At 44.7% G+C, this 27,994-nt stretch overlaps 1 protein-coding gene across 1 annotated transcript in view; it reads right to left on the bottom strand.

Moving 5' to 3' along the window:
* Window positions 1–25,718, bottom strand: part of TMPRSS6 (transmembrane serine protease 6) — a 29,318-nt gene extending 3,600 nt beyond the window's left edge. The window contains exons 1-14 of the mRNA XM_083573934.1: window positions 25,676–25,718; window positions 23,598–23,755; window positions 21,277–21,413; window positions 20,542–20,609; window positions 18,396–18,580; window positions 11,500–11,541; window positions 9,568–9,772; window positions 8,303–8,439; window positions 6,426–6,538; window positions 5,680–5,789; window positions 3,204–3,349; window positions 2,577–2,675; window positions 1,445–1,558; window positions 270–386 (exon numbers count right to left, since the gene is read on the bottom strand). Coding sequence (XP_083430060.1) covers window positions 270–386; window positions 1,445–1,558; window positions 2,577–2,675; window positions 3,204–3,349; window positions 5,680–5,789; window positions 6,426–6,538; window positions 8,303–8,439; window positions 9,568–9,772; window positions 11,500–11,541; window positions 18,396–18,580; window positions 20,542–20,609; window positions 21,277–21,413; window positions 23,598–23,745 — 1,621 coding nt within the window. The 5' untranslated portion in view covers window positions 23,746–23,755; window positions 25,676–25,718. The remainder of the gene's footprint in view (window positions 1–269; window positions 387–1,444; window positions 1,559–2,576; window positions 2,676–3,203; window positions 3,350–5,679; window positions 5,790–6,425; window positions 6,539–8,302; window positions 8,440–9,567; window positions 9,773–11,499; window positions 11,542–18,395; window positions 18,581–20,541; window positions 20,610–21,276; window positions 21,414–23,597; window positions 23,756–25,675) is intronic.
* Window positions 25,719–27,994: the final 2,276 nt, after the last annotated feature.

Genomic DNA, 27,994 nt, shown 5'->3' with positions numbered 1-27,994 from the left:
CCCCAGACACCATGGTCAGTTGTCAGGAATGATGGGAGCTGTAGTCCAACAGTACCTGGAGAACCACAGGTTCCCCATCCCTGCCCAATTAAGTTCAATAGGACTTATTTGCAGATTAGTGTGTATGGGCAGAGGCCCCATAGGCTCAGCTCATGACAGAATCATCTTTTTTAGAGCCCCTCTGCCAATACCACTATAAATAGAAGGGTCTCCTCTGATTTGGCTACCCACACTAAACTAGAGCAGATCTTCTCCTATTAACATCTCACCACAGTGCATCTCATCAGAGCGATCTTTGCAGTCAGGGACTGAGTCACACTGAGGGTTGGGTTTCTTCACGCAGCTCCCATCGGCACACAGGTAAGTAAAAAGTCCACAGGGAACTCCTGGAAGGAGAGATTTGTGGAAGTAGAAAGGAATGGGAAGTGTTATTTCTACTGGGTTGTATTCAACTAAGTTTAAAACAGAGTAGACCCATTAAAATTAATGGATCTAAGTTGTGTATATAAATGCCATGGGTCTACTTTGAGTAGGCCTAGCACTGAATACCACCCACTGCTAAAACTACTTTCTCTATGCCCAAAATGCTTGCCTGGTACCAGCAGTGTGCTATACGGACTGTTAGTGGTTAGCATGCAGCACTGCTTGCCTGACCTCCCGCCACTGCCATCATTAGGAAGGATGAAATGGTGAGGTTATATTGGTGGAGCCTATATGGTGCTCCTGCTGCTCTGCTTACGCCATGCTGACCTCACTGCCACCTTACCCCTCCTCTTCACCACACACCATGGTAACAGCAGTGACATGAGGTCAGATAAACAGCATTGCCCCAGGCCCCTGACTGCTACTGGAAATTACATGGTCAATTGGCCCATAATATTAAATAGTGAAGTGGCCTATATTTTCAGGGGGGGAATGGGGTACAGCCCTCCTTGACCTCAGGCACAGGCCAACATGCCTGACTTCTCCCCCTCCCCAATTTGCCCAATCAAAAATTCTCTGGCCAGAATAGGTAGCTGTAGGGGGGCAGGGGGAAGCAAAATGATGGGTGGTGTAAATACTGGGGTTGGTGGGGTTGGCCAAGTGATATGACGGAGACACTACAGAGACATTATGGACAATGTATGATCAAACTATATGTTATGTTATAAACTTTTTTTTTTAAAGCTAAACACTAAAATGCTTAGAAGTGGCCATGTGTTTTTATAAAAAAGCAGCTGGGAGAAACCCCCAATCCAGGAGGGAAAGGGTTAACTTGTTATCCTCATGTCATCTTCCCACTGAAACTGCTGTTTATCCCCAAAGAAGCTATTTGCTGCAGGAAGATCACTATTGACAATGCAGTGACATTGACATAACATTCAGAAGGATAAATAAGTATCCTGTGTTAACACTGCCCTGTTGACGCCAATGGTATTTTAATGTAGGTGCCTGACTCCATTACCTTCATCACATTGTTGCTCATCACTCCCATTGATGCAGTCCAGGTGTTTATCACAGACCTTGGAGAACTCGATACACGTGCTGTCTTCCTGACACTGGAATTTTGCAGGGCATACTGGCAAATTTCAAAACACAAGAAGAGAAGTGGGACTGAGATGGGCGTTGGGAGTCTTCAAGCTGAAGAAGGGCAGAGGTGGGGCAGATTATTATTTTATTTTGGGGCCCTCCCATTGTGCTTTTTGTTGTGCATTCATGATGGTCTGTGCTCATGATGGCAGTTATACACGATCCCACTTTGAATACTGTTTGTGCCTGCAAAAATTCCAACTTGGACATATGGCTACATTTACAATCAGTGCACGTCTCATAACTTCCTGCTGAAATTCTGTAACTTTTTTATATCGCAAATGTTCTGGTTTATTTTTTGTCCTGCTTTTGTTGCTCCATAGTGAAATAATGTAGCAAGTTTGGGGAAGCCTTGCAGAACAACTAATAAAGCAGAATGATGCATTGGCAGTCCAGTATAAACCCACCACTATGCCACTTTGATTGCATCAATACCACACTGCAGAACCCCCAGTCTGGAGGGGCCCTTTATTAGTGTTACAATGGTTACTTGCTGTTTTTAATAATGTTCCTGCTGCTGCTCTCTGCTTCAGCTTGTATATTTTTTGCGTGTGTTTTTTATTATCAGTTTTTGAAATCACTTTGCACTAGTGCTCATAGCCCCACTGAGAAGCTGAAAGTCGGGGTATCAATACTTTAACAATAAATAAATATTCCCTCAACAAATAGAATGTTACAGAATGAAAATTCAAGGGAATATCTCTAATGCTGATTGAATCTATGAATGAGAACAAATGACAAACAGAGGCTTTCTGAACAGAGTAGATTAACTCCTTAGAACAAATTCATTGTGCTGACTGGGCCAGATGGAAGTTTGAGTGAAAAAGAACTGGTGAATACCAGGTTCAGGAAGGCTGCCTTAGAAACTTTCTTCCCTTCTCCAGTGTTCCATCTTGGGTTTAGCTGACCAACAGTACTGGCCAAGGACGGATTGGAGGGGTATTTGCTAAGGAAGGGCAGTTAACAGTGTGAATGGAGGAGAATGAAAAAGGTAAATAGCCACGCACCACAGTTTCTCTCATCTAATCCATTGGGGCAATCGTTGATCCCGTCACAAGCTGGCACACAAAGCCCATTCACAGAACAAAGGAACTCTCTGGGGCATGCTTTTTAAAACAAAATAAATGAATAAAATAAATAATGTTAGTTCATTCAGTCTACAATACCCTACACACTTACCTGGGGAGTAAGTCAGCCCCACTGAACTTAATGGGACTACCTTCTGAGTAGAGACGCATAGGACTGTGCTGTCCGCATGCTAAGTTAGAGGTCAGTTCAAATATTGCATGCATTATTTTTCTATTTTACTGCTCCTAACTCACCTCAAGTTCCATTTGGAGGCAGGCAGAGTATAGGTTTTCAAAATCAGTGTTATAAAGTTCTGGGACATGAGAAGGAAAGGTAGGACTGCAGCCTTTCTGAATTCTATCTGCATTGCATGTTTATAGCAACAGGGCGCTCGCCAAATCCTCAAAGCTGAATTATTTGTGTACCCAGCCTGGTACACAGATTGCAACACTCATTGAGTGTAAGGCATGCACACCCCTCAAGACAGCAAAGATCCAACAGCAGGGTATGATGGCATTTCTCCCTAATACTTTGATCAGCTGCTAAACTGCTTGTTTTGAACTCACGGTCTGACTGATTGTATAGGCTGTAAGCCGCTTGCACTCCAGGCCCCGTTAGGGAGTTCTGAGAAGTGAAGTTGATGGTGACCCCAGCACTGGACACGACAGGGATCCTTTCAGCATAGGCCTGCAAAGTCCGCAAGCCACACAACCTGGTTAAAATGAAAAGAAGAGCAGGCAGAAGAATATCCTAAAGTCCATAGTGCTGCCTTATGACATTGGCAAAGTGGTCATTCAAGGCTGAGTCCATGCTTGAGCCTCCCACCCCAGTTAAGTTTGCTGGTCAGCAGTGGACACTGCAATGGGACGGCAGTGCTCATCTGCAGTGCTGCTGCTTACCGGGAGGTAGAGGGGAAGGGACAAGGGAGCAGCTAGGTGTCAGGGACCGTGCTGAGGAGGGCTGCACTGAGGGAAAATGGTGGGAGCCACCCCCCACCCCCGATCCTGATCCTGAATCTTCCCAGAAGCAGGAGGACAGTATAGATTTGGAACAGTGGTTTGCAGAAGGGCATAGTTCAGAAGCTGGAACATACTGGATGGGGAACAGCTAGCAGAAGAAACACTAGAAGAGAGAGTTAACAGATTCACAGTCTCTGGGTAGTATCCACCCCGCTTCTCCAAAATCACAGAGAGCTCAGAAAGTGTCAGAACAGAAAGCGCAGAGGCTACAAGCTCAGATTGCAGGACGTAGGAGTGACGTAGATTAATAGGGACAGAGAGGAGGAGGAGGGTGACACTTAATTGGGAGCACCGCCATTCCTGGAGATGTGTCCTTTGTTCTCTCACTGTGATTATTAAAGATTCTAACTGGTAAGGCGTTCCTTTCGTTCCTTTTGTTTAATCTACAGCCACAGGGGAGGAAGCTGATTCCCCAAGTCTGACACTAGGTCAGCTAGGTCAGCATGGTGCAAGCACCAGCAGGAATCCTGGACTGCACTGCATCGACCTCATCACTGCTACTGCCTCCCTCTTGTTCTCCCCCCTCTACCTTCCAGTAAGCAGCAATGACATCACTGGCCAGAGGTCAGGTGAGCACCTCTGCCCCTCCATGCCATCTGCTACTGGCTCCAGTAGAACCACCAACCTAGTAGGGCAGGCATAGTTGCAGCCAATGGCAGGCACAGTGGGCAGCAGCAGGCGACTGAACTGCTTGCTGTTTTGATTCCCTATAAAGAATTGTTCTAGGGCCGCAGCTCAGCAGGAGAGCATCTGCTTTGCATGCAGAAGGTCGCAGGTTCAATCTCCAGCTCGGGCTGGGGAAAACTCCCTGTGTGAAACTTTGGGGAGCCACTGCCGGACAATGCAACATTGAACTAGATAGACCAATGGTCTGATTCAGTATAAGGCAGATCCTTAGGTTCCAGGGCATTGTGGGAAATAAAATAGTGTGTATCTCTAAGACCCAGCTACCCAGCTGGTGCAGGAGGGCAGGATGAGGTACGCCATTAGCAGTGTTCTCTGCCAGGGCACTTGAACCCTGATTACTAGCCAAGGATGCCAGATACTAGTTGTAGCCAGCTTAACAAAAACAGGAGGTGGGTTTGAAACTGAAGCCCTGAAAAAAGGAGTGCCCTACGGATATTCATTGTGATGATACCTCTGAAAATATAGAAGGAAGGAATTACAAGCTGGGGAGTCTAAACTCAAGTTTGGATAAAATCTCAAGTTTGGATAACTTTTAGGACTGAGCCACATGGAAGGAGTCCTCAAGTTACTTTATGCACCTACCAAAGCAAGGGAACTGGAAATGCTTGGGGTAGGTGCACCTCCTTTTTCCAGCTATGATTGCAAGTAAATTAGGAATGCCACCTTTTCTTCTGACACTTCCAGGCTCTCACACTTTTGCACAGGCTAGTTGCTAGTATGTGCTCCTTGCACGATAAGAATGTGCCTTTATAACCCACCACAAAGAAAGCAAATACATTGCAATAGATAGGAACTGCTAAACAAGGTTTTCTTGCACAATAAATCCTCTCCCCCCCCAAAAAAAATAACTTTTTACTGTAAGAAAAGTGACCAGAAACTACAGTGGAAAATTCAAGATAACAACCCGTTGATGGTGATTGCGTATGACTGCCATGCAAACTTTGTGAAAACAAATCAGGACGGTTGTTCCATATGCACTTCATATAGAAGCAACCAGAGGACCAGGGCTCTTAAAAGCCACACTATGGCAGAAATACAACAAGTGATATGGAGATATAGTGGGGAAAATGGGGGGGGGGAGCTGCACCTCTTGAATTTCTGCCTGTCAGGTGGGTGTTCAAAGCGCAGAGCTAGAAGAAGTGAAAGCACAGAGGATATGATGTCGCAGGAACAGGTGGAGAGAACCTTTCCCAGCAGATTCCTCTTTGAATGTTGGGCAGCAGGAAGAACAAAAGCAGAAGTCCGGGAGATAACTCCAACCCAATAAAAAGTGAGCTGGAGCGTCCACAAAGAAAGGGACATAAACAGCCATAGCAAAGCGTCACAATCTCCTTACTTTCTGTTCTGGATGGTCCATTGCCCTTGGGTACATGGGAGGTCATGCTTCTGTCTCCTCAGAGTGTAAGCATCAAACCAAAGGACGACTCCATATTCCAGAGATGGGACCTGCAAAGATGGAGATGTTGTCCATGTTAACCAGGGATGGGGAACTTGTTGGACTACAACTCCCATCATCCCCCACCATTTGCCATGCTGGCTGGAGCTGATGGGAGTTGGAGTCCAGCAGCATCTGTAGGTCCACAGCTTCCCCGTCTCTGACGTTAACTATCGTAATTGCATAACGCTAGGTAAAGGGGCTTTGAATACAGAATCGAATCAGCAAAGCATGAGGGGAAGAAGGGGAGAGAGATGAGCACATGCAGACATAGTATCCTCAACAAGAGGCTCAGTTTTTTGTTTTTTTTAAAGTGTGCAAAATAAGAGAACACATTAGGGCTGCAAGCAGGGAGATCTGGGTTCAGATCTACATTTACCTAGTGACCTTTGGCCAGCCACACTAGTTTTCAGTCTAAACAACCTCACAGGGTGGTTGTGAGAATGAAATCTGAGCCTGCAGGAAGAGAGCCATGCACACTCCCCTGAGTGCGATCCTTCAAGATAGGGACCCCGGTGCAAATGTAACAACAATAACAATAATAAGTGCATAATGCAATTCTTTTGGTACAGAATTTAATTGATTGCTTTGTTGCAGAAGAACACACACAGCCCATCTTCATCTAGCAAAGGACAAGGAGACCTCACCGTCATGTGCCAAGTGCACTGCGTATTGGGCGCATAGTAACTAGGGTAATACGGAGTCCTGATGTTCCCTTGTATCTCCTGGCTTCCCCGTAGCGTTAGATTCATCTGGCAGGCTGAAAAGACAGAAATATTCTGACACCAGCTGAGTCACTCAAAAAAATGTTGCTCGTGTTTATACTTCCCACTCAGAGGAAGGGACTGCTCATAGAAACACTATAAAACTAGACAGTCCTTTGTCTCAGGGAGAAATGAGTTATAGTTCTTCTGTTGATGCAATGATTTAACCGTTGCTAGCAAATCTGCAGGATGCGAGTGGCGCTGTGGGTTAAACCACAGAGCCTAGGGCTTGATGATCAGAAGGTCGGTGGTTTGAATCCCTGCGACGGGCTGAGCTCCCGTTGCTCGGTCCCTGCTCCTGCCTATCTAGCAGTTCGAAAGCATGTCAAAGTGCAAGTAGATAAATAGGTACCGCTTTGGCGGGAAGGTAAACGGCGTTTCCGTGCGCTCTCTGGTTCGCCAGAAGCATGACCCGGAAGCTGTACGCCGGCTCCCTCGGCCAACAAAGCGAGGTGAGCACCGCAACCCCAGAGTCGGCCACGACTGGACCTAATGGTTAGGGGTCCCTTTACCTTTACCTTTTAGCAAATCTGCAGTTGTGCATGGCAGACTGATAACAGATCTCGGAGATGTCAAGGAGCTTCCTCATGTTGACATTGAATATATACTGAGGAAATATATGCTTGATTGTGTTTTTGGACTGCCTATAGGCACCTTGTCAATTTCCAGACCCTGATGTCCAATCCAATGAACAAGAGGAAGTGGTGAAGATTCAGACCCTGGGATCTCCTGGTAGCCCTGAGGGAAGACTCTTGTCTGATACACTTGAGAGCCACTGCCAGTTAGTGAAGACAATATTGAGGAACTTGGATCAATGGTTTGGACATGGTATAAGGGAATTCTTTGGCTAACACAGTCCTTTCTGTATAGCCAGTGTATGTGCACATGTGTTTGTGTGTGGCAGGGAAGCATGCCTGTGCATTTGACTGAGGCATTTTCACTTCTTTGCAAATCAGAAGCTATGGACCTTCAAGTCCATTTACTTTCTTTTTAGCAAATAGAGAACCACTCAGAGCAGTTTTACTTAGAACAGCAGTGGACAACACCTGGCCCTCATACTGGTTGGGGCTGGTGGGAATTGGAGTCCAACAACATCTGGAGAGCCACAAGTTCCCCGCTCCATAATTTAAGAGGTTGCTGTTTGGATATCCTAATACTAACTTTGATAGAGAATCCCTGTGGTGATGGCGTAAACACCCAAAGCTGCCTTATATAGAGTCAGATCACTGGGTCATGTAGCCTTGTATCGTCTGTGATGACTGGCTCCTCACACACAGATCTTCCCCAGCCCTAAAGTGAAATCACTTTAACTGGAAATGCCAGGAGATGAACCTGGAATATTTTTGCATGTGAAGGAGATATGCTTTTCTGTGGCTCATCTGTGTTAGAACTATGTAGATGTGGTGCTAAGTATTAAGCTTTCTCCTGTCCAGAGGCCAGCATGGATAATTACTGCGCAATCTTCTGTCCCAGATTCTGGCTTTAGTATAAGGTGGAAATTTGTCTTACATCTTCTTATATAAAGGTTGCTCTTATCTTAGTGTCTAAGTTACTTTCCAAACATCAGTGAATTATTGGGCCAAATTATTGTGCAAAGCTTCCATTCCATAATAGATAGCAATTACTCTACATCTCAGATATGGTGTTGGCTGCTGAAATTGTAATAAATATCTATATCTATGATGAGTGATGTTTGGCAAAGGAAGTGAAGGGTTTGCATCTTCTTTTTTCTTTCCAGACCTCTTGGGATCCTTCCTCACCTTCAAAGGGCACAGCCTGTGCAGAGAGTATGAAAGGATCATAGTAGCTGTACATCCCCTTCTTCCACACCACAGACATGACGGGGCCTGAAGACAGGACCTCCACCACAGGCTCCTGGCGGCTGCAGCCATACAGCCTGGGGCAGAGGGTGAAAACAGAGGAGATGAGTGTATTGACAAGGTGGGAAAGGGCAGAGAGAAAACGAAGGGACTTCGAAGGGGGGAGATGAGGACTCATCTACATTTCCACTTGTGCTGTGGCTAGAAAGCATGGGTCTGAGCAGTTTCTCCCTTGCCTAGCTCCTTTCCAAGGGAAAACCCACTTTGGGGAAAACCCCCAATTGCTGTTTGCTCTGATTGAGCACTAAAGAGCAGCTTTCTGTGGGGGAAAGCAGTGGTACAAGAGGAAGTATGGATAAGCCCTTAATCACCAGGACGGCTAGAAACGTTTTTTAAAGAACATGCCTGTGTATGTGTTTTTTTTAAAGTGGGTTTTGTATTTGCAGAATCATAGAGATTGATGGGACCCCAAGGGGCATCTAGTTCAACCCCCTGCAATGCAGGGCTCTCAGCTAAAGCATCCATGACAGATGGCCATCCAACTTCCGCTTAAAAACCTCCAGGGAAGGAGAGTCCACAACCTCTTGTGGGAGTCTGTTCCACTGCCGAACAGCTCTTGCTGTCAGAAAGTTTTCCTGAATGTTTTCCAAAAGTTCTGGTCATATTACCCTAGTGCTAATGTGGAAACCAGGCCATGACCCTTGGCTTACTGTTATGTCTAATGCAGAAATTGTGATTCCTTTTGCTCCAAAAAAGCCATTGTTTTGGGCTTCCCAACTCTGGCATGTTTCAGCGAAATGAACCACCATTTCCCACTCAAACATTACACCAGCCAAGGGCTCATACACACTTCTGCTTGTCCCACTCTCAGTTCACTGCTGAATTGGAACAAATCAGTTTCTCTGTAGATTGGTGATTGTTCCGATTCAGCAATACATAGTGAGTTTTCCTGAGAAAAGCAGTGGGACAAAAAACAAAACAAAACCCCGCTTGGATCCATGGCTAGAAAGCATCGGGCAACTGGAAAATCTCTTGGACCCATGTTTTGCAGAAGTGTGGATGAGCCCCAAGCCAAGACGGTCGTGCCACGTTGCTATGTGCTCATTCAGTATAAGCCATTAAACACGGCTTTACTGTGATGCGCAAAGCAGCCCCGTGGCCCCATCTTTTGCCATTCACGCTTCTATGGCATCAAAGCTACCTACGAAGTGATGAGTCGCTTTTCCAGAGGTCCTGCTGCGTCATACATGGCCAGTCGGTCTCTGCATTCGGAGAGGGTCCATTCCAGGCGCAGCTTGATCATGTGGCCTTTGGGGCCATGGAGATGCCAGAGGCAGCTAGAGGCAAGGTAGTCCGGGCCCCTCAGCTTGAGCACAGCATCTTCCCTGATGTAGCTGTACCTGTAGCAACCTACAAAGAGAAACAAAACTGCAGAGCGTCCCACTAGACTGAAGGGGGGGAGTTGTCTTGTAGAAAAGGGGTCTTACAGCACCACCACTGACATGCCTACTCAGAATTAAGCCCCATTGAGTTCAATGGTGCTCACTCTGAAGAAAGTGAGTGTTCTGTAGGATTGCAGCCTGTGAAGTAACATAGGAGGGGTTTGCATTCTGCATTCCTCCAGGTTCTTTTGATGCGATCAAAATTTAGTAACCAGTCTGGTTCTTCAGTGGCACCACTCTCTCTCTTTAAAGCATTGCTAGCCATCTCAGTCCTTGTCACCCCAAAAACTGTGCTCAAGTCCTTTTGTCCCAATGGAAAAAGGTGAAAGATATGCTTAAATCTCTGATTGAAATCAACAGAATTGTTATTAAAAAAATGCTTTGCTTTGACCCAATGGTGCTCTTCATTTCTGCTCATTTCCGAACTGTTTCATTACAAAATGACATTTTAAAAGTGCACTGTCAAAAGTATTTTTTAAACATCTTTTGCATTTTACATTTTTTAAGTTTAAAGCACTAATAAAACAGTCATAGGAACAGGGAGAATAAAATTACAAGATAGTAAAAGTAATAAGTAGCTATTTCAAAGCATATGTATTATACTTTATGTCATTATGATCAGGTGAGAGACAGGTGGCTGCTCCCACCCACCAGGCTGGGGGATTTAGGAATCTTGGCCAGCAGCTAGATCCAGTTCCCCACTCTGGAGTATAAGCACAAATGTTAAAAACCCCCGAAGACATATACATATACATGGGCAAAGACAACCTGTGGATGTCAGCTTAACCATGGTTTAGCATGATGTTAACAAGCCTAGCCTCCTCCCAGGTTTGGATGCTCCCTCCTCCTTTGGGGAGATTTTCCTTTTAATTAACCATGGTTCTGTTGTGTAATCTGGAGTGAAACTGTGGTTAGCATTAACAATTGTTAGTTTAAAACAAGACCACTTTGAAGGGTAGTTTCTGAAGCAGGCTTGTTTAAACTAGCTATATTTATTATTAACCATGGTTCCCAGCTTGGACAACATGGTAAGTTGTGGTTCAGCAAAAGTGGAAATGAAAGCTTCTGAGCTCTTTCTCTCAGTCCTGCAAGAGATGGGAAGGGGAGTGAGGAGCTCAGAAGCCTGGAAGAAGGCTAGATCAATTTACACTACGCTAAACTATGGTTTAGTGTGACATCCAACATCCACATGCATACACACAAATGACAAGTGCTCATAAAAATATTCTTTAAGACAAGTAGACGTTCCTCATTTGCTTTTTAAAAAAGGCATGTGTATTTCACACATTGCATACCCACAGCAAACTCCAAGTCTATGCTGATGTTAGAGGTATTAAAAACAGAATCAATGCATGAGGACAAGGACCAACCACAATGATACCTTTCCCTACTGAAGGTAAACCCAAAGATGCTCAGAAGAATCAGATTAAAAATCCACCCACAAAACAAAGGACAATAACAATATATAAGAATGCAACCTACGAAAATGAGGCCGAGTGCTATTAGTTCCTGCTGTTTTCAAAATATTTTTATTGTTTAATCACTTGTTTGCCACCCTGAGCTCCTTTGAGAAGAAGGGCGGGATATAAATTCAAGAGATAAAATGTCACATTGGTTTATGGATTTTTTAAAATAAACTCCTCTCACACACTTCAATGCAAGAAACATAAAATAAGGGAGAAATAAACAGCCTACCCAATGTGGATTTCAGGACTTTTATGTCTTTCACACTGGATTCTGTTAGAAAAAACACACACAAAGAAAAAAAACAAAACCACATGAGATCGGGCAAGACCAAAAACTAAAAACTTAAAAAGGCTAGAAAGATCCACTCCATTCATGCCCAGCTTCCATTTTTCATGTTGCACCATACACACCATAAATCGTTCCCCCCTTCCCATTATCAATAATTGGTTGAATAGAATGCCAAACCATAGTTCAGCACAGGGCCAGATTTAGATTTGATGAGGCCCTAAGCTACTGAAGGTAATGGGGACCTTTATATGTCCAGCTGTCCTTTGTCAACAAAAAAATTGTCACTGTTTTTTGTGTTGAATATATGCTATATGGTAATTTATGGACCTAATAGGTATCTAAAGCCATTTGCACATAAAAAAACATGTATTTTATCAAAGTAATTATTGAACTGAAATACAATTAAAAGGAAGTATATTAATAGTGAAATACAATTAAGAAGAAGTATATTTTTTGGGGCCCCCAAGAGAGTGGGCCCCTAAGCTATAGCTTGTTTAGCGTATACGTAAATCTGGCACTGGTTCAGCACTATATGTATGAGTCTGCCTGCTCAAGCACCCCCTTTTTCTCTCCTCCTGCATGCACCAGAAAAGGAGATTCAAGGCTTCTGGTTCCAACCCAATGGCATGGGACAGGCAGGGAGGCAAGGAGCAAAATGTCCTCCCCTCCCCCAAATGCACCTGGGGCCACTGTCCCCCCCTGGAAACGCTACTGATTGTTTACATTGACTAGCAGCAGCTTTCCAGGGCTTCAGGCAAAGGTCTATCCCAGTCCTACATAGAGACACCAGGGATTGAACCTGGGACCTTGTGCATGCAAAGCTCTGCCACTGAACTATAGACATTTCCTGAATCAGGGCTAAATGGTATCAAAATTGGGGTGGGTGTGGGTGGGGATGCTGTCATTCAAAGGGATCAGTCATCAAGAGGACGCTTTAAGCTATCGAATGCCTTTTTCAGAAATCTCTACTACAAGTATTCCCACTGAACTGAATATGCAGGGGAGGAAACAAGAGGCGGGGAGGATGTGGGAAGAAAAACAAGCTGGGGGGAGTGATGTACAATGGAAGAGACACTGAGCTGTTCTTTAATGTCAGATGGCTTTGACAAGGGAAAGCAAAGCAAAAGACAATTAAGCTGTTGGGTTTTGTTTTCCCCCTTTACAGCTTTGTAAGAATAGAGATGAGTCAAAAGAAGTGGAATGGTGGGTGGGAATACACCCAGATATCAGTCTTTAGAGGGGAGGAAATGGAGAGGAAATATTCTTGTACTTTGTAGGTGCTTCCAGACTAGAACACTTTAGCAATGCTGAATTATTCCACTTGTGCAAAGAAGTGGAAGTGGAAAGGCCATTGTGATCCCACATTGCACCCAACACAGTGCTTTATCCTAATTGCAGTCTCACAACGCTCCATTTCCATATGAAAGTCAAAGGGATTACAGAGCTGGAATTGGCAGTCCTAAATATATTAATAATTCATTCTTTCCAATCAATCCTACATCCACAAAAGTGCACTTTAAACTGGTAGCCTTCAGTCTAGGGCTAGATGGAGCCGACTAATCTCAGTCCAAGTCACTTTCACATGTGTTCCATCCCATTTGCACATTAAACTGATTAAAATAATTTTTTTAAAAAAACTGGGATAAATCAGATTCCTGTAACCAACATGCTTAACTCTAATAAACACATTAAGGGCTTAAGACCATAGAGTAAGCTGTCTGCCAGGCTTAGCCAGGCCACAACCCCACACCTTGGGAGCAAGGGTTACCAAACACTTCGTTCTTTTTTCTTCCACCATGATGTGAACCCTACCAGTAAAGGAGTTCTAAGCTGGATGCTGCAGCCATCTTTGTGTTTTTATACAAATAATTTAGAAATTCTTACTATTTTGAAACTAAGTTAAACTGCCTGTCTTTTCTTGCTGCTGTATGGGAAAGCACATGAATCTGACCTTTGAAGAGTTTGTAAGTAAACCATTTTTAACTCATCAAGCGTGAGGTCTCTTTCTATGATAAGGGAAGTGGGGAACTTTGGAAGCAACTTAAAAGGGGATATTTTAAAAGTCTAAGCCTACATTTCCACTTTTGCTGCATGTTTCATGATTTTAAATCTTTGCTGGGGCTCTTTCAGCAAAGAGTAAAGGTAAAGGGACCCCTGACCATTAGGTCCAGTCGTGGCTGACTCTGGGGTTGCGGTGCTCATCTCGCTTTATTGGCCAAGGGAGCCGGCGTACAGCTTCCGGGTCATGTGGCCAGCATGACTAAGCCGCTTCTGGCAAACCAGAGCAGCACACAGAAATGCCGTTTACCTTCCCGCTGGAGTGGTACCTATTTATCTATTTGGACTTTGACGTCCTTTTGAGCTGCTAGGTTGGCAGGAGCAGGGAGCTTACCCCGTCGTAGGGATTCAAACCACTGACCTTCTGATCGGCAAGTCCTAGGCTCTGTGGTTTAACCCACAGCACCACCCGTGTCCCCCAGCAAAGAGTACTTGCCTCACACATGGATCTGGGAATCCAGAGAATTCATTTATCTTATCTAAAGCAATTCTCTCCTTAAACCAAACACAAAATAAATAGCAACAAAAAGTCTACAAAACTTTTCACTTAAATATATATTTCTGAATCTATTTCCTTTTAATAGGTTCATTCCTAAACCTATTTTGTCTCAAAGAATTTTTTTTGAACCAACATTTATATGGTTAGAATTTATTTCAGAACCTAGTTAGTATTTTTTTAAAAAAGACAATCTGATCTTGATTTTTAACAAATCAAACAAAATCAGGAGAGTTAATGCAGGACAAATCCCTCCAGTTAAGAAGCTCTTAAAAGCTTTAAAAGAATTTGTCACCATACCATGTAATACGACAATTATCATAGCGAGGCTTCCTTCTGAGGTACAAAAGTCTTTACAGTTACCCATTAAATAATGAATCACGCCTCTCTGCACTTAGCATGGAAGGAAAGCAATGATTATCTCCAATTAGAGGGAAGTATTATTGTTGTTATTTATACAGTACCACCAGTGTGCACGGCACCAAGCAAACTGATGGCCTTAATACAGGTAGCAAAGCAGAAAATGACTGTGTATACACCATGTATTTAAGGTACACACCCCAAGAATCCTGGAAATTGTAGTTTATTAAGGGTTATGGGAATCGCAGCTCTGTGAGGGGTAAACCACAGCTCCCATGATTCTTTAGGGGGTGGGGAATGTGCTTTATAAGTACCGTATTGGCCTGATTTTTTTTCCAAACTCTGTCTGTGAAAAGTTAAAGCACGGCTTAAATTTGTGACCTTACCTAAAGTGGCTTTTACAATATCGCTGCTGAAATAGACATATGGTAAAACGAAACAGGTGTGAGTGCCTGCAGAATTTTAAGGGAGCGGCTTGTATTTGGATATTGTCTTCTTTTTTCTCTCTCCCCCCCCCCCCCCGAATTTTAAAGCTGCAGCTTATATTCAGGTGCAGCTTATATTCGGGCCAATACGGTAAGCTTGTATACTCTGAAAGTGGAAATATATAAAAGAATAAAATAATTGTCCAGTAGCACCTTAGGGACCAACTAAGTTTGTTCTTGGTATAAGCTTCTGTGTGCATGCACCTGACTCTGAAAGTATGGGTTGCCAGCACCCAGGGTGGGGCAAGTGTTATGCCCCTCTGGTGGACTGGGAAGCTGGGGTGGAGGCATGGCGGTGGAGGAGCCAGTGTGGAGGAAAGGGCGAGCTGGTCTAACCTCATTGGCCAGCCCAGGAGGAGGTCGCAAGTCAGAGTCCCTTGACTGGCCATGTGGAGAAGGAGGCACCGCCCCAGCCCCGAAGGCCCAGGCCGGGTGTGGCTTGCCCTCCCATGGCTCTGGAAGGCGGTAGGAGCTCAGCCTGGTTGTATGCCTCTCATACTTTTGTGCCCAGGGCCACTGCCCCTCTGCTCCCTTCCCGCGCTACACCGATGTGAGAATCAGTTGCAGGAAACCACTGGAAGGGAGAGCATGCTTGGCCCCTGCTTGTGGACTTCCCATAGGGATCCAGTTTGCCACTGTGAGAACAGGAAACTTGACTAGATGGGCGACTGGCCTGAAACGGCAGGCATCTTTACGCTATAGAGAACAGAGGGAAGCAGCTTAGGTGGAAGGCTGACATGTTCAGCCTTGAACATATTAAATTCTCAGCAGCACTGAAACATCCAAGTGGCTTGCATGGGATTCTTATGTAAAAGCCACAGACATACGGAACAAAGGAAAGTACATCTATGTCTTACTCACTTCTGCTTTTATAAGAAGCTGGATTGAAGCACTTGAACAGAAAGATATAAAGAACGAGTATAACGAATGCAGAAACATACTGTCAGGCAAAAGATGCAGGGTAATTTGGCTTTAAAGGCTTTATATGGTTCATCCTAAAAGTGTTGCGGGGGGGGGGGCATTACAGCCTTACGCATTTTCTGTTGCCCGTGCGCAATTATTTTGCCTCACTTTTTAATATAAAACATTTTGCGTTCAGTGTATTGTGCAAAATGGATGCACCAGTAAGTCTGAGCCCAATATGGCAGGTAGCTATGTGATGGAAACTGAAGATTATTCAGAAGCTCCAGATAACATAATCTATTGTAATCCCACCGAGATTTGACAGTGGGTTTGAGACTTGATGATGCCAGGGCATAGCCTTTGTCATTTAGATAGGTTGAAATGTGTCCTTCCGCTCTTTGCTAAGTGTAATTTGCAAAATTATAATACACAAATTACTTAGAGCTGAGCAGCGTCACGCAGAATGCCTCAGGAATGGAAAAAACTGTAAATAAAAGGTAATGATGAATGATGGCAATTTCTTAGCAGGGAGATTTTCGGAAGCATATAGAGTTGGTCTCATTTAACATTTTTGCCAGCGGTGAGGTAGAGAAATTAGAAACCAAAATCCATTCATTGACATGTTCAATGGCAAAAGGGGCAAGCATCTAATATACAAAGAGCTAATAATACGGCCAGTTTTATGGGCAGGCACAATGCACTGAAATAGGAAAGACTGTAAAAACAGGCAAATATTAGAGTTGTAGTGCAAATGCATCAGCTTTATTTCATTTAACTGTTTGTCATGGGCTTTTGTTTTGTTTTTGCAAACAAGCCAAGTTTTAATTCAAGATGATTCCGAGAATATTTTGTTCAAATCCCAACTCTTCCCACCGCTAAATACTAAAACTCCCTGGAATTTTCTGCATTCTCTGAAAAGAGGGAATAAGTGTTTCACCAGCAGTGTAGAAGTGAGAGTGAATAAACACATACTGGAAAAACACAGCCAACTTTTCCACAGGGAACATTGCAAGGTATACTGTAACAAGAGGAAGGCAAAACTGTTGAAAGAGAGTTTGAGACGTAAGTTTGCTGTCAGGTGCAATGCAATGCAGTGGAGGGGGGGAATGTTTATGGGGATGTTTAAAGTCTATCTGCCAGCAAGTGCGATTTAGTCTTGGGAACAGGTTTCCATTGTGGGTGGTACTTGTTCTTTTTAATTGCTACATCTAGCAAGCTGATCTGCACCTGCCATTATCCATGATAGATTAGGTCCTGTGCATATCCTCTAAGTAACAGAACTTGTGGCTTTCCAGATGTTGTTGAGCTACAGCTCCCACCATCCCTGCAGACTGTCCCTGTTGCCTGGGACTGATGGGATTTGGAATCCTACTGCATCTGGAGGGCTACAAGTTTCCTACTCATGCCTCTAAAAGATGGCTGATCAGATGTGACAGCCAGCTGATCACTGAGAAGCGGACAATGCTGACCATCTGTTTGGAGGGTTAAGATTTTAGCATGCAAAGATCTGGGAATGGGATACTATCTCCAGCAAAGAGGGGATACTTCTGCTGGATAAGGTATGAAATATATAGTACATCTGCATTTTTCCAAGTGGCCCAGGATGCAGCCAGATAATCAGCTGTTCAGATAAAGAAGGAAAACTTACATAACTTTGCCACTTGGGTCAATGGAACTTTGAAGAGTCATTTTTGGCTGGAATGTATACTATTAGTTTTAAGCACTGTGACACCATTGGTGGTGGTTGTTATAAAAATTAGGACTTCTATTACATGCTTTTTTTGAGGAAGATTTATAAATCTTCAGAAAGCATTCCTTTCGAAAAGGGGAGACATTGGGTTGGATGTAGACTCAGTTATGCTTAGATGAGAAATTGAAGAATTTGTCAAATCTGCTTTCTCATATTTCCAGTTTTAAGTTCAGTTTTGCCACATTTCCACATCCATTTGCAAATTTGTTAAGAATCCTCACGGAAGTCCACCAGCATTTTAGTGTGCATATCTCCTACGATACAAATTTGCAAGCATTTCCCCTTCATATAATGCTTTTTTGGTACATTTTAATTCACACTCCTCCCCCCCCCGGCAACATACACATTATTGCTCACAGTTATTTGGTTGGAGAAGTACAAAGCCAAATTTGGAAAAGTGGAAACTTTGACGGATAGTTGTGTTTCAGTTCAAGCATTGTTTTGGGAAGTGCACATTCGATAGGACTACATTAAAATACAAACTGAATTTCTCCCTTATCCCTAGAGTAGACCCACTGAAATAAATGGGATTTAAGTTACTCATGATTTCATCTGCTCTAATCCAAGCATGACTAAGTCTGGATCCATCTCACTGCAACTTTCCTTTCTTGGTCTTATATTGTCAGCATCCTATGCTGTTTACAGACACACTCACTCCACCCTGTGTTTCTTCTCATCTTTTTCTTCTGTGGAGTCAGGCAATCTTTTTTTCAGACTATATAGGTATCATAGGCAGCTCTTCCTTCTTGGGAGTAGAAACTGCACATATGCGATTAGTACTCACCTAGCAAAACCAAGGATTCTGGGTCAACCTTGTATTCCGTCTGGTATGAGAGGTGTCCTGTTCCATCGATGCTGCCAAGAAGCTCTTTGTAGAGCGTGGCATTCACTTTCTCTGCAGTCATCTCCTTGTGCTGCCCTTTGGGGACTTGAAGGGCGAACCAGAAGAAACATGTCAGAGATCCCTCCCTAGCAAATGGAGAAAACAAATGGATTTTTTAATTTATTTTAATTCATTTAACAAAATTTATATAAGGTTTGAGTACAATAAAGGGGACGCGGGTGGCGCTGTGGTCTAAACCACAGAGCCTAGGGCTTGCCGATAGGAAGGTCGGCAGTTCGAATCCCCGCGATGGGGTGAGCTCCTGTTGCTTGGTCCCAGCTCCTGCCCACCTAGCAGTACAAAAGCAGGTCAAAGTGCAAGTAGATAAATAGGTACCGCTCCGGTGTGAAGGTAAACAGTGTTTCTGTGCACTGCTCTGGTTCGCCAGAAGCAGCTTAGTCATTCTGGCCACATGACCCGGAAGCTGTCTGCGGACAAACGTCGGCTCCCTCGGCCTATAGAGTGAGATGAGGGCGCAACCCCAGAATCATACGCGACTGGACCTAACGGTCAGGGGTACCTTTACCTTTACCTGAGTGCAATAAACCTCTATGTGATTAAAAGCATTGATAATCCCCCCCACCAAAAAACATTTAAAATAATTAAAATTAACAATAGAAGAAATTAAAATGTGGAAACATCTACATGCCTGGATAGGCTTGCTAAACAAAAAGATAATTTAAGCAGGTGCTGAAAAATGTTCAGTGAAGGGCCTGCCTGATTTCAATTGGTGGGGAGTTCCAAGAGCAGGTGCTTCCACACCTAAAGATCAATTTCTTACAACTGCAGAACGAGTCTCATGCGGCACATGTGACAGCGCCAGTTCTGTAGATCAAAGCGGTCAAATGGGCACATGTAGGGTGAGGTATTCCTGCAAGTAAACTGTTCCCAATACATTAAAGGCTTTACATAGCAATGGTAACATCCTGAACTTGACACAGTCAGTAGTGGAAAAAGATGAGGGCGGTGGGGGCAGTGGGGGTGGTCCGCCCCGGGTGCCATAGGGGGGTGACATCGCCACGGACAGCACCCCCCCTGGGATGCTCCCCACTACCAGCACAACTCCTGGGACTCGTGCCGCCGCAGATGCACCGCGTGGGCGGCTAGCCCTGCCCCCGTGGGCCGCTGTGGGTGCCGGAGGAGCTAGTTCCACCTCTGCACCCAGTAGCATATCGTCAGCCAGTACAGATTTCTGAACAGAGGTGTTACATGCTGACAAGGCCTCCCTTCTGTCAGCAATTGTGCTGCAACATTTTGCACTAACTGCTTTTTCTGGGTCAAGCTCAAGGGAAGCCCACATAAAGTGCACTGCAGTCATCCAGTCTTGATGTCACCAATGCCTGGACTATTGTGGCCAGCCTCTCCTGCGTTAGAAACAGTCAAAGTTCAGGCTCAGCTGGAAAAGACACTTCTAGCAACTATGGCTACCTTGCCCAAAGAGCTCCTTCACAGAAAGTGCAACCCCATCCAGGGCAGGCAGTGGACCAGTTAGGATTCAAGCCCTGTTTATTTTCCCTCATCCATCCCACTGCTCTGTCCAGACACAGGTCCGGGGCCTACACAGCATTTCTTGATTCAGATGTTATGGAGAAATGGAGCTGAATGTTACCAGCATATTGAGGGCACCTTGCGCCAGAACTCCCAATGAGCGCCCTCCGCAGCTTCAAATAAATATTAAATAGCAATGAGAATAAAGCTTCTCCCTTTCCATTTGCGCATCTTAAATTCATAGAGTTAGATGGGACCCACAAGAGTCATCTAGTCCAATGCAATGCAGGTATCCTTTTGACCAACATGGGGCTCAAACCCACGACCCTGAGGTTAAGAGTCTCATGCTTTACCAGCTGAGCTATCCCAGCTTCAATAGTGGCGATCATGCCACTGCTACTGCAGCTAGCTAAACATTTCCAGCTTTAAGGTGTATTAACCCAAAGTCACGACCGATAATCATTTGGGGGCAAGTATGGCAGATTCTTCATCTCTGTAAAATAAACAGACTGCAGCTTCTAAGGGCAGCTTTCAAACAGGCTAATAATGCTTCACTCACCCAAAGGCATAGACAGTGCTGGAGTTGTAGTAAGGAGCCAAATCGGTGGCATGAATGAGGTCTTTCAGCTGCAAAAGAATGCTCTCTAGTCATTACCAGACAATGGTGTCATCAGAAAATAATACCCAGTCTCTCTCACAATATAATTCACCTATCATTCAGCATTCAGGCATGAACCAGTATTGCCATATTTATTTTTACCATCTCTGCTCTAGGGTGCCGCTTCTGAATTGCCCCAAACGTGGAAATGCATCATGAAAAAGAAACAATTGCTATAATGTAAGCAGCAATGCAATGCATTTTGCCATAGCGGGGAAGATTGTGACCAGGTGAGCTGTGTGCCTGGCCTGCTCAGTCTGCTGTTTAGGTGCTAACCGTGTCAATAAGCCATGTCTGCTGCTTTCCCTTCTTACGGGTCTTTATCTGTAAACTGGACTTGGGCGTTTCAAATAGAGGACACCTTAAAACAGAGGACTGTCCTCTGTAAAGTTGGGCGCTTGACTACCTATGGCTGCTTATGTGCCTTTTGTTGCAGACTGAAATGTAGAAATTTAGCAGACAAGGCTTTTCCTGCTGGGGAAACCCAATAATGACTCAGGGGAAGTCACAACTTAAACTGCTTTGAAAGATACTGGAGGAGGACCCATAGAGAAGCTAGCAATTCTGCACACTAATAACCTCTGTACTAATGCCTCACACTAACACCGTCTGTAGCTCATGAAGTCATGCCCCTACCATCTTCTGAGTCTTTGTTGTCTCTGTCCAGAAGCCTCTGGATTCCATCCGCCCGTGATCTAGGGAAAACTGTCGATTAAGGATCCTCAGGCTGCCTGAGTAGAAGTGCAGGGATGCTGTGTGGCGTGGTCTGTAGTCTGCCAGGAAGATGAGACACATGGATGAGTTCCATACAGTGGAACCAAGATACCACAGAGGCTCTCACTGCACCACACTTAAAATGGGTAGACTTCACTCAGACAACTCCGTCAAAGGAGCCATGCTGGTGGGGAACGGTGAGATCCAAGTAAAATAAATAAATGGCAGGCCCTCATCTGCAAAGCAGGCTGTATGGCCACCGTAATGAAACCTGCAGAATGAAGTAGTATTAGAATGGACAGTACCACTTCAGACTGTAGGTGGGGGAGTGGCACATCAGGTCCCCTGCCACATTCTAAGCTGGGCTGGCTTGCGCTGGCCAGGGTGCTAAATTGAGCAGGTGGGGGGAGAAAGCCAATTCTTCCTTCCTTCCTTCCTTCCTTCCTTCCTTCCTTCCTTCCTTCCTTCCTTCCTGTTACACCTCCTGCCTGGTGAATAGCTAAGGGGCTGTGGGGCTTTTGAACCAGTGGATCCAAAGAATCTGGTGCCCAGCCCATTCTTGTTGCAGGGCTTCCTGCACACTATGGTGCAACAGGATCCTCTGCTGGGAAGGAGAAACGAGAGGAAAAATGAACGCCAAGGAGGATGAAAAACAAATGAAGAGAAAGCCAAGGAAGGAAGGAAGGAAGGAAGGAAGGAAGGAAGGAAGGAAGGAAGGAAGACACATAATTTTTTTAATCCCTATGCATTTCAAGAACATCAGTCTGTTTTTCAAGGTTGTTTTTTTTAAATCAAAAATACAAAATTATATATTCAATAAATGCCAGATTACGGAATTGTATAGCGAGCATAGGAACACAGGTAGCTGCCTCATATTGCCTAACTCCTTGCCTAACTCTGTATTGTCTACAGCAATAATGGTGAACCATTGTCCTGTAAGCAACCTTAGGCCCATGTTGGCTCTTGGAGCCGCCCTATACCTGACATCAGGCGAAGGGCAGGTAAGGACATGGCTGGGCCAAAAGGGAATTTGCAGGCACTGCTCATCAGCTGATTGTTGGGGCTTGCAATCCTACCTGGAGATGCTGGGGATTAAGAATGGGACCTTCTGCATGCAAGGCAGATGCTCTAGCACCAAGTCTTGTCCCTCCCCCACTCTAAAAAGTCAGCCCCCATCATTACTGTGCTATATTGAACAAATTCTGCAGTAGTTAGCTATAATAGAAATAAGACTTCAGCATACTGTATTTAATTAAACCACATGTAACTGTTTAATTCCTGAAATCTTTAAACTCATTGTCATAATATGTCAAGTGTAACTTACTTAGAATCTCCCTTCTTTCATGTATAATAAAATTCAAAACTTGTATCTTTCAGTGCTTCTTGGGAAAAATGCTTGGGGCAACTTCTCTTGATGCTTACCTAAGCAAATTAAAATGTAGCCATCCCAACAGGATATATATCAGATTCTTCCTCTAGCCAGCTATCTATAATTAAGTTAAATTAGCATATTTTGTGATAATGCTGGACCTAGATGCTTCCATGATGGTGCGGTGAACTGATTGTGTGACTGTTTCAACCTTCCCATGAAACTGACCTGCATCTCAGCTGCAGATTCTCCCTCAAACCATTTTTAAGGGACATACAATCACTTCACCATTCAACCACATGAAAGAGGAGTTGACTTCACCATGTCAAAAGTGAGCGGCAAACAGGAGGTCAGGTACAGATGGAAGTGTCTTTGAGATACTTCAACTGGCCTCATTCCCCCACCATGCTGTGTCAGTAACAGGGATGTGGTTTCTCTCTCTCAGTTTCCCATTTTCCCATTCATATGTTCAGTTCTCCACATTAGTGGAGTTCAGTTCTCCACATTAGTGGAGTTCAGTTCTCCACATTTTTTGTGTGTGTTATTGTTGTTGTTATTTACAGTCCTCAGAAAAAACTGTTCAGAGTTTTGTGTGAAGTGCTACTATACACAATCTTGCATGTTATTTGCACTAAGACATGCATTTAGATGCACACCTCAATATATGTGTGTTTTTATACATTGCTTGGCTGGAGAGATGCAAAATTGGGATAAGTGTGAATTTCGAAGAATCATTGTGTTTCGCTTCCTGAATTGTTTTGGAAAGTGCGAATCAGGCAAGTTCACATTTAAATGTGAACCAAATGGGATTTCTCCCCCCATCCCAGATCACCAACCATCCCAGAGAAGAACAACAAAAGACTCAAACAGTTACCTATGAAATACCAAGTTAGCGCTCCAGCGCAGCCCAGCAGCACCAAGACTACCCAGAGTGGGATGCACTGCTGGCAGTTACAGAGTCCACGCTTGTGTCCTCGGTGAGGCTGCACCTCTGAATGGTCCTCCTGCTCCTCTCCCTCCATTGTGGACAACCTACCAAACAAGCAAAGCAAGGATCAGCCTCCTCTCCATTCTCCATAGCTGAGGTTCTATGTCAGAATCATCACAATAAAACCATGATAACTTAGTGGAAAGGTGGGTTCAAGCTTCCTCTATTTTATGCCATCTCCATAGGTTCACAGCTGTATATCCCACACATTCCCATCCCAATCTGCAGCCACCACTAGAATGAGTGCATTTTTAAATAATAGTCGTACATCTTACCATAGTGGGGAAGACTGTGATCAGGGGACCTGTGCTCCTGCCCAGTCTGCTGCCCAGGTCTAACAGCTGATGGGGGACTTCAGGCCCCTGCTGTCCCCTTCCTAGGCCATTTATCTTTAAATTGGACTTGGACCCAACAGCCATTCAAATAGGTAAAGGTAAAGGGACCCCTGACCATTAGGTCCAGTCGTGGCTGACTCAGGGGTTGCGGCACTCATCTCGCTTTATTGGCCGAGGGAGCCGGCGTACAGCTTCTGGATCATGTGGCCAGCATGGCTAAGCCACTTCTGGCAAACCAGAGCAGTGCACGGAAACTCCGTTTACCTTCCCGCCAGAGCGGTACCTATTTATCTACTTGCACTTTGATGTGCTTTTGAACTGCTAGGTTGGCAGGAGCAGGGACCGAGCAACGGGAGCTTATCCCGTCACGGGGATTCAAACCGCCAACCTTCTGATCGGCAAGTCCTAGGCTCTGTGGTTTAACCCACAGTGCCACCCGAAAACCCCTTAAAACAGCCTCTGCGACACAGGATATGTGGCCTTTTGTTGGACTAAAATCCTGCTCCGATCCAATCAGGAGGTAACTGTCACAAGTGTCACTAATAAGCACGTAAGATGTCAGTGGGGCAAAACAGCAACATCTGACCTCCATTTGAGGCTTCTCAGGGATGGCCCAATACATTTTGTTGCCTGTACAGAAAACGTCATCCATCCCACCAGAGGGTAGCAGGCTAGACTAGGGGATGCATATGGCATGCACAATTCTTCTGTCCGGCTCCCTGCCCCCTAGTATCTGCCGCCTGAGGTGTCTGTCTCATTCTGCCCAATGACAGAACCAGCCTTGAGTTTTGAGTTAAATGTGGTAGACCAAGGGTGAAAAGAAGCAACAGAACACAAATATATGTGCATACCAGCCCCTTCCCAACCCGGTGACCTCCATATGGCTTTGATTATGACTCCCATCAGCCCTAGCTGGCACAACCATTGGTTGGCAGATAATGGGAGCTGTGGCCTAAAACATCTGGAAAGCACCAGATCGGGGAAGGCCAGTGTGGTGCCTTTCAGATGTTGTGGACCACAACTCCCATCACAGCATAGTCAATGATAATGTTGTAGTCCACATTGCCTACCCCTGCCAAAGGGCATAGAACAAGGATATAAACCTATTTCTGACACAATAATGCAGTTGTTCCTGATAAATCACAGCACTAATCACTCACTCCTCACATTCATGGCCAGCAAAGTCAGAATAAAAAGAATGGATATCCATGGAGGCAAGGGGGCAATTGCTCCCCAGTAATGAACCATAGCCTCCAAATTCCCAGCTTTCATTTTAAAAGTAAGAGTAAGTTTCTAGCAATTGTAGGACCTGAGATATGTGACAAAATGTACAGACTCTATTCTTACCACTTTTTGATAGAAACTAGCCTCTTTCCTCCTTTCAGTGCTTTTACTTTGCCGATTGCCACATTCCCCCAGAAAAATTCCTAGGAACGCCCATTATGTGAAGCCTCCTGTTTTGCCTCTGTAGTTTTTTCCTGCAGGCCCTGCACCAACACATCCATAAGGAGAAGACTTGGGCTGCACTCTATAGCCACCTGTAACCCAGCATCAGAACTCCAAGCCTCTTCTTCCTCACTGGGAAGAGAAATTCTACATACCAGTGTGACCCCAAAGTGACAGGCCTACCTTTGCAGCTTCCCGTTGTGGTTGTGGCCTGGTGCAGTCTCATCTGAAATCACACACACACACACACACACACACATGCACGAATGTAAATACTGTGCAGGATTGAATATTTACTTAAGCCCAAGGTCTTCCTTGTGACCGGTCTGTCGTCCAATGCTTTTTGTCCTCTGTTTTCGGCCTTTGCCCTATTCCAGATCAGCACTGAAAGCTGTGCTTAAATGTTCTCATGCCACATCATTCTTCCTCACAAAGTGTTCTGTGTCGCTCAATAGCTATGTGAGGCTAGTGCCCTAAAAATCCTCTTGGGTGTTAAGAATGGCAGTGGGGAGACCTTCTCGGTAGTTTCACCACCCTGGGAAATTCAGCAGTGTGGCGTCTCAGCAGAAGACATTCTCTGTGGCAGCCCCTAAATCTGGCATCTTGGCTGGATAGCTTTCATTACATGCTGAAGACACACCTCCTTACCTGGGCTTTTGACACCTGTGCAAGATGCTTTGGGACCTACTCTAGACTTTTGATTGTAAATTGTGTTTGTGTGTGTGTGAGTGTGCGCAAATATGACTTTGTGGTGGAGGACAGTTAAAAAATCTTAATAATAACAATAATAACAATAACAACAATGTTTTTCCCAATGAAAAGCCATCCCCTTACCTATTTGATATCTTTCATTCCATGAGAATCTTGCAGCAATTCTTCTTACAAAAAGCGGAAGACATTGTAGCTTTTCAAATGGGGGAGTGCCAGAGGAGAGCACTTGGGGAGAGTGGGGAAGGGCAGTTTGGAGGACAACAGCTTGCAAGATGTGGAATGAATGATGCTCTGAAGAGCCAAGGTAACGCACTGCTTGCTCCCAACCATCTCCTCCTCCTCCCTCTGGTCCCCCCTCTAGAGGGCTGCTGAATAGTTGCCTGGCAACTTTTCCCTGTCTTAGTTACACTCATTTGCTCCAAGGGGATAAAGTCAAAATATGGCTGAATGGGTGGGTAGGGGAAGCCTTCTGCTAGGAACTAATGCCTATATGTCCATCTTAGAGTTGCTATGTTTCTCCCCCCTTGGAAGAGCTTTTGCACTTTCAATAGCTGTGCAACAGACACAAATCAAACAGGTGCAGCTTCCCCCTCAAGAAGATGCTGGAGTGTGCTTTTTGTTCCTTAAATATCTGCACCTTGCACAGCTGGTAAAAGGCACAGTCAGGGGTGAGTAGGGGCAGTCAAATCTCTGCTGCCTTGCTAGAGGGCTGTCAGCAGAGGGGATAAAGGAGGGGAAGTGAGCAGCAGAGAGAGTGATGAAATGGGCTCAGCAGCGATAGGCTGGCAGAGTCCTAGCCAAACAGAGAGCACTGATAAGCTCAAGCAAAAGTCTGTCTCAGACAACCAGCCCTGACATTCTGAACCCCTTTGAGTCTCTGCTTCCCTCATCCTCACTTTCTGTTTTGAAGACAAAATCGCATTTACTCATTATAGCTCTGTATGAGGCTGGTGTTTGTTTCTCGTTCCTTATTTGCAGTTCCTGGTGCATTACTCATTCAAAAGGTACTGACTGAAAAAGGAACTGGGCTATAAGCAAAAGTTCACCCAAAAACAACCTTTGGATCACCCCAAATAATTTCTCTAGCAAACTGGATGTCTGCCCCCTGTGGGCCACTATGGCTATATACTGATGTCTGGTCCATAGGTCCACTAACCAACTTAGATACAGTCAGAGTGCCTACTGGGTGCAATTATTTTGGAGCCCTGTGAAAATTCCCCGAGGTTCATAACTAGAGTTGCCAACATTTATTTTTCCCTGACAGAAATCCAACAAGTGAATCTTTTCCCCTTTGTGCATCTGCAGGCCATGCCAATTGCATTTCTACTTGCCACACAGCTGATAAATTTCTCTTTCGATCATTCTTTCTTTAATGCATTTTTAAAATTGTGTATACCTTTACCCCAGCTTTCAGGATAACATCTATGCAAAGTGGCTTGCAAAAATAATTTAAAACAATAAAAGAACCATTGAAACACAATGACAGGTAAAAACAGCAGGACGTCACTGTAGAAACAGTCACCGGCGACCTATATAGAAGAAATAGGCTTTCAAGACCTGTTTAATCACAGGCAAAGAGGCAGGGTGGCCATGTGTCCTACTTTGCAAATGACATTCATCTATCTGCATGTGTCCTTTATTTGAAGGGCTATCCAGTAAGTCTGGCTTAAAGATGAAGAACTCTTAGGAGAGCTGCAGATGAACCAAAGTTGCCCACCAGCAGTTAGCACCTGGAGAGAAGACTGAGCAGGCACACAGATCATACACTGCAGTGACACATACTGTATTTCT

This window comes from Podarcis filfolensis (genome assembly GCF_964270895.1).
Source record: "Podarcis filfolensis genome assembly, chromosome: 10".
Lineage (NCBI taxonomy): Eukaryota > Metazoa > Chordata > Lepidosauria > Squamata > Lacertidae > Podarcis > Podarcis filfolensis.
This window is presented reverse-complemented; position numbering and strand designations above follow the sequence as displayed.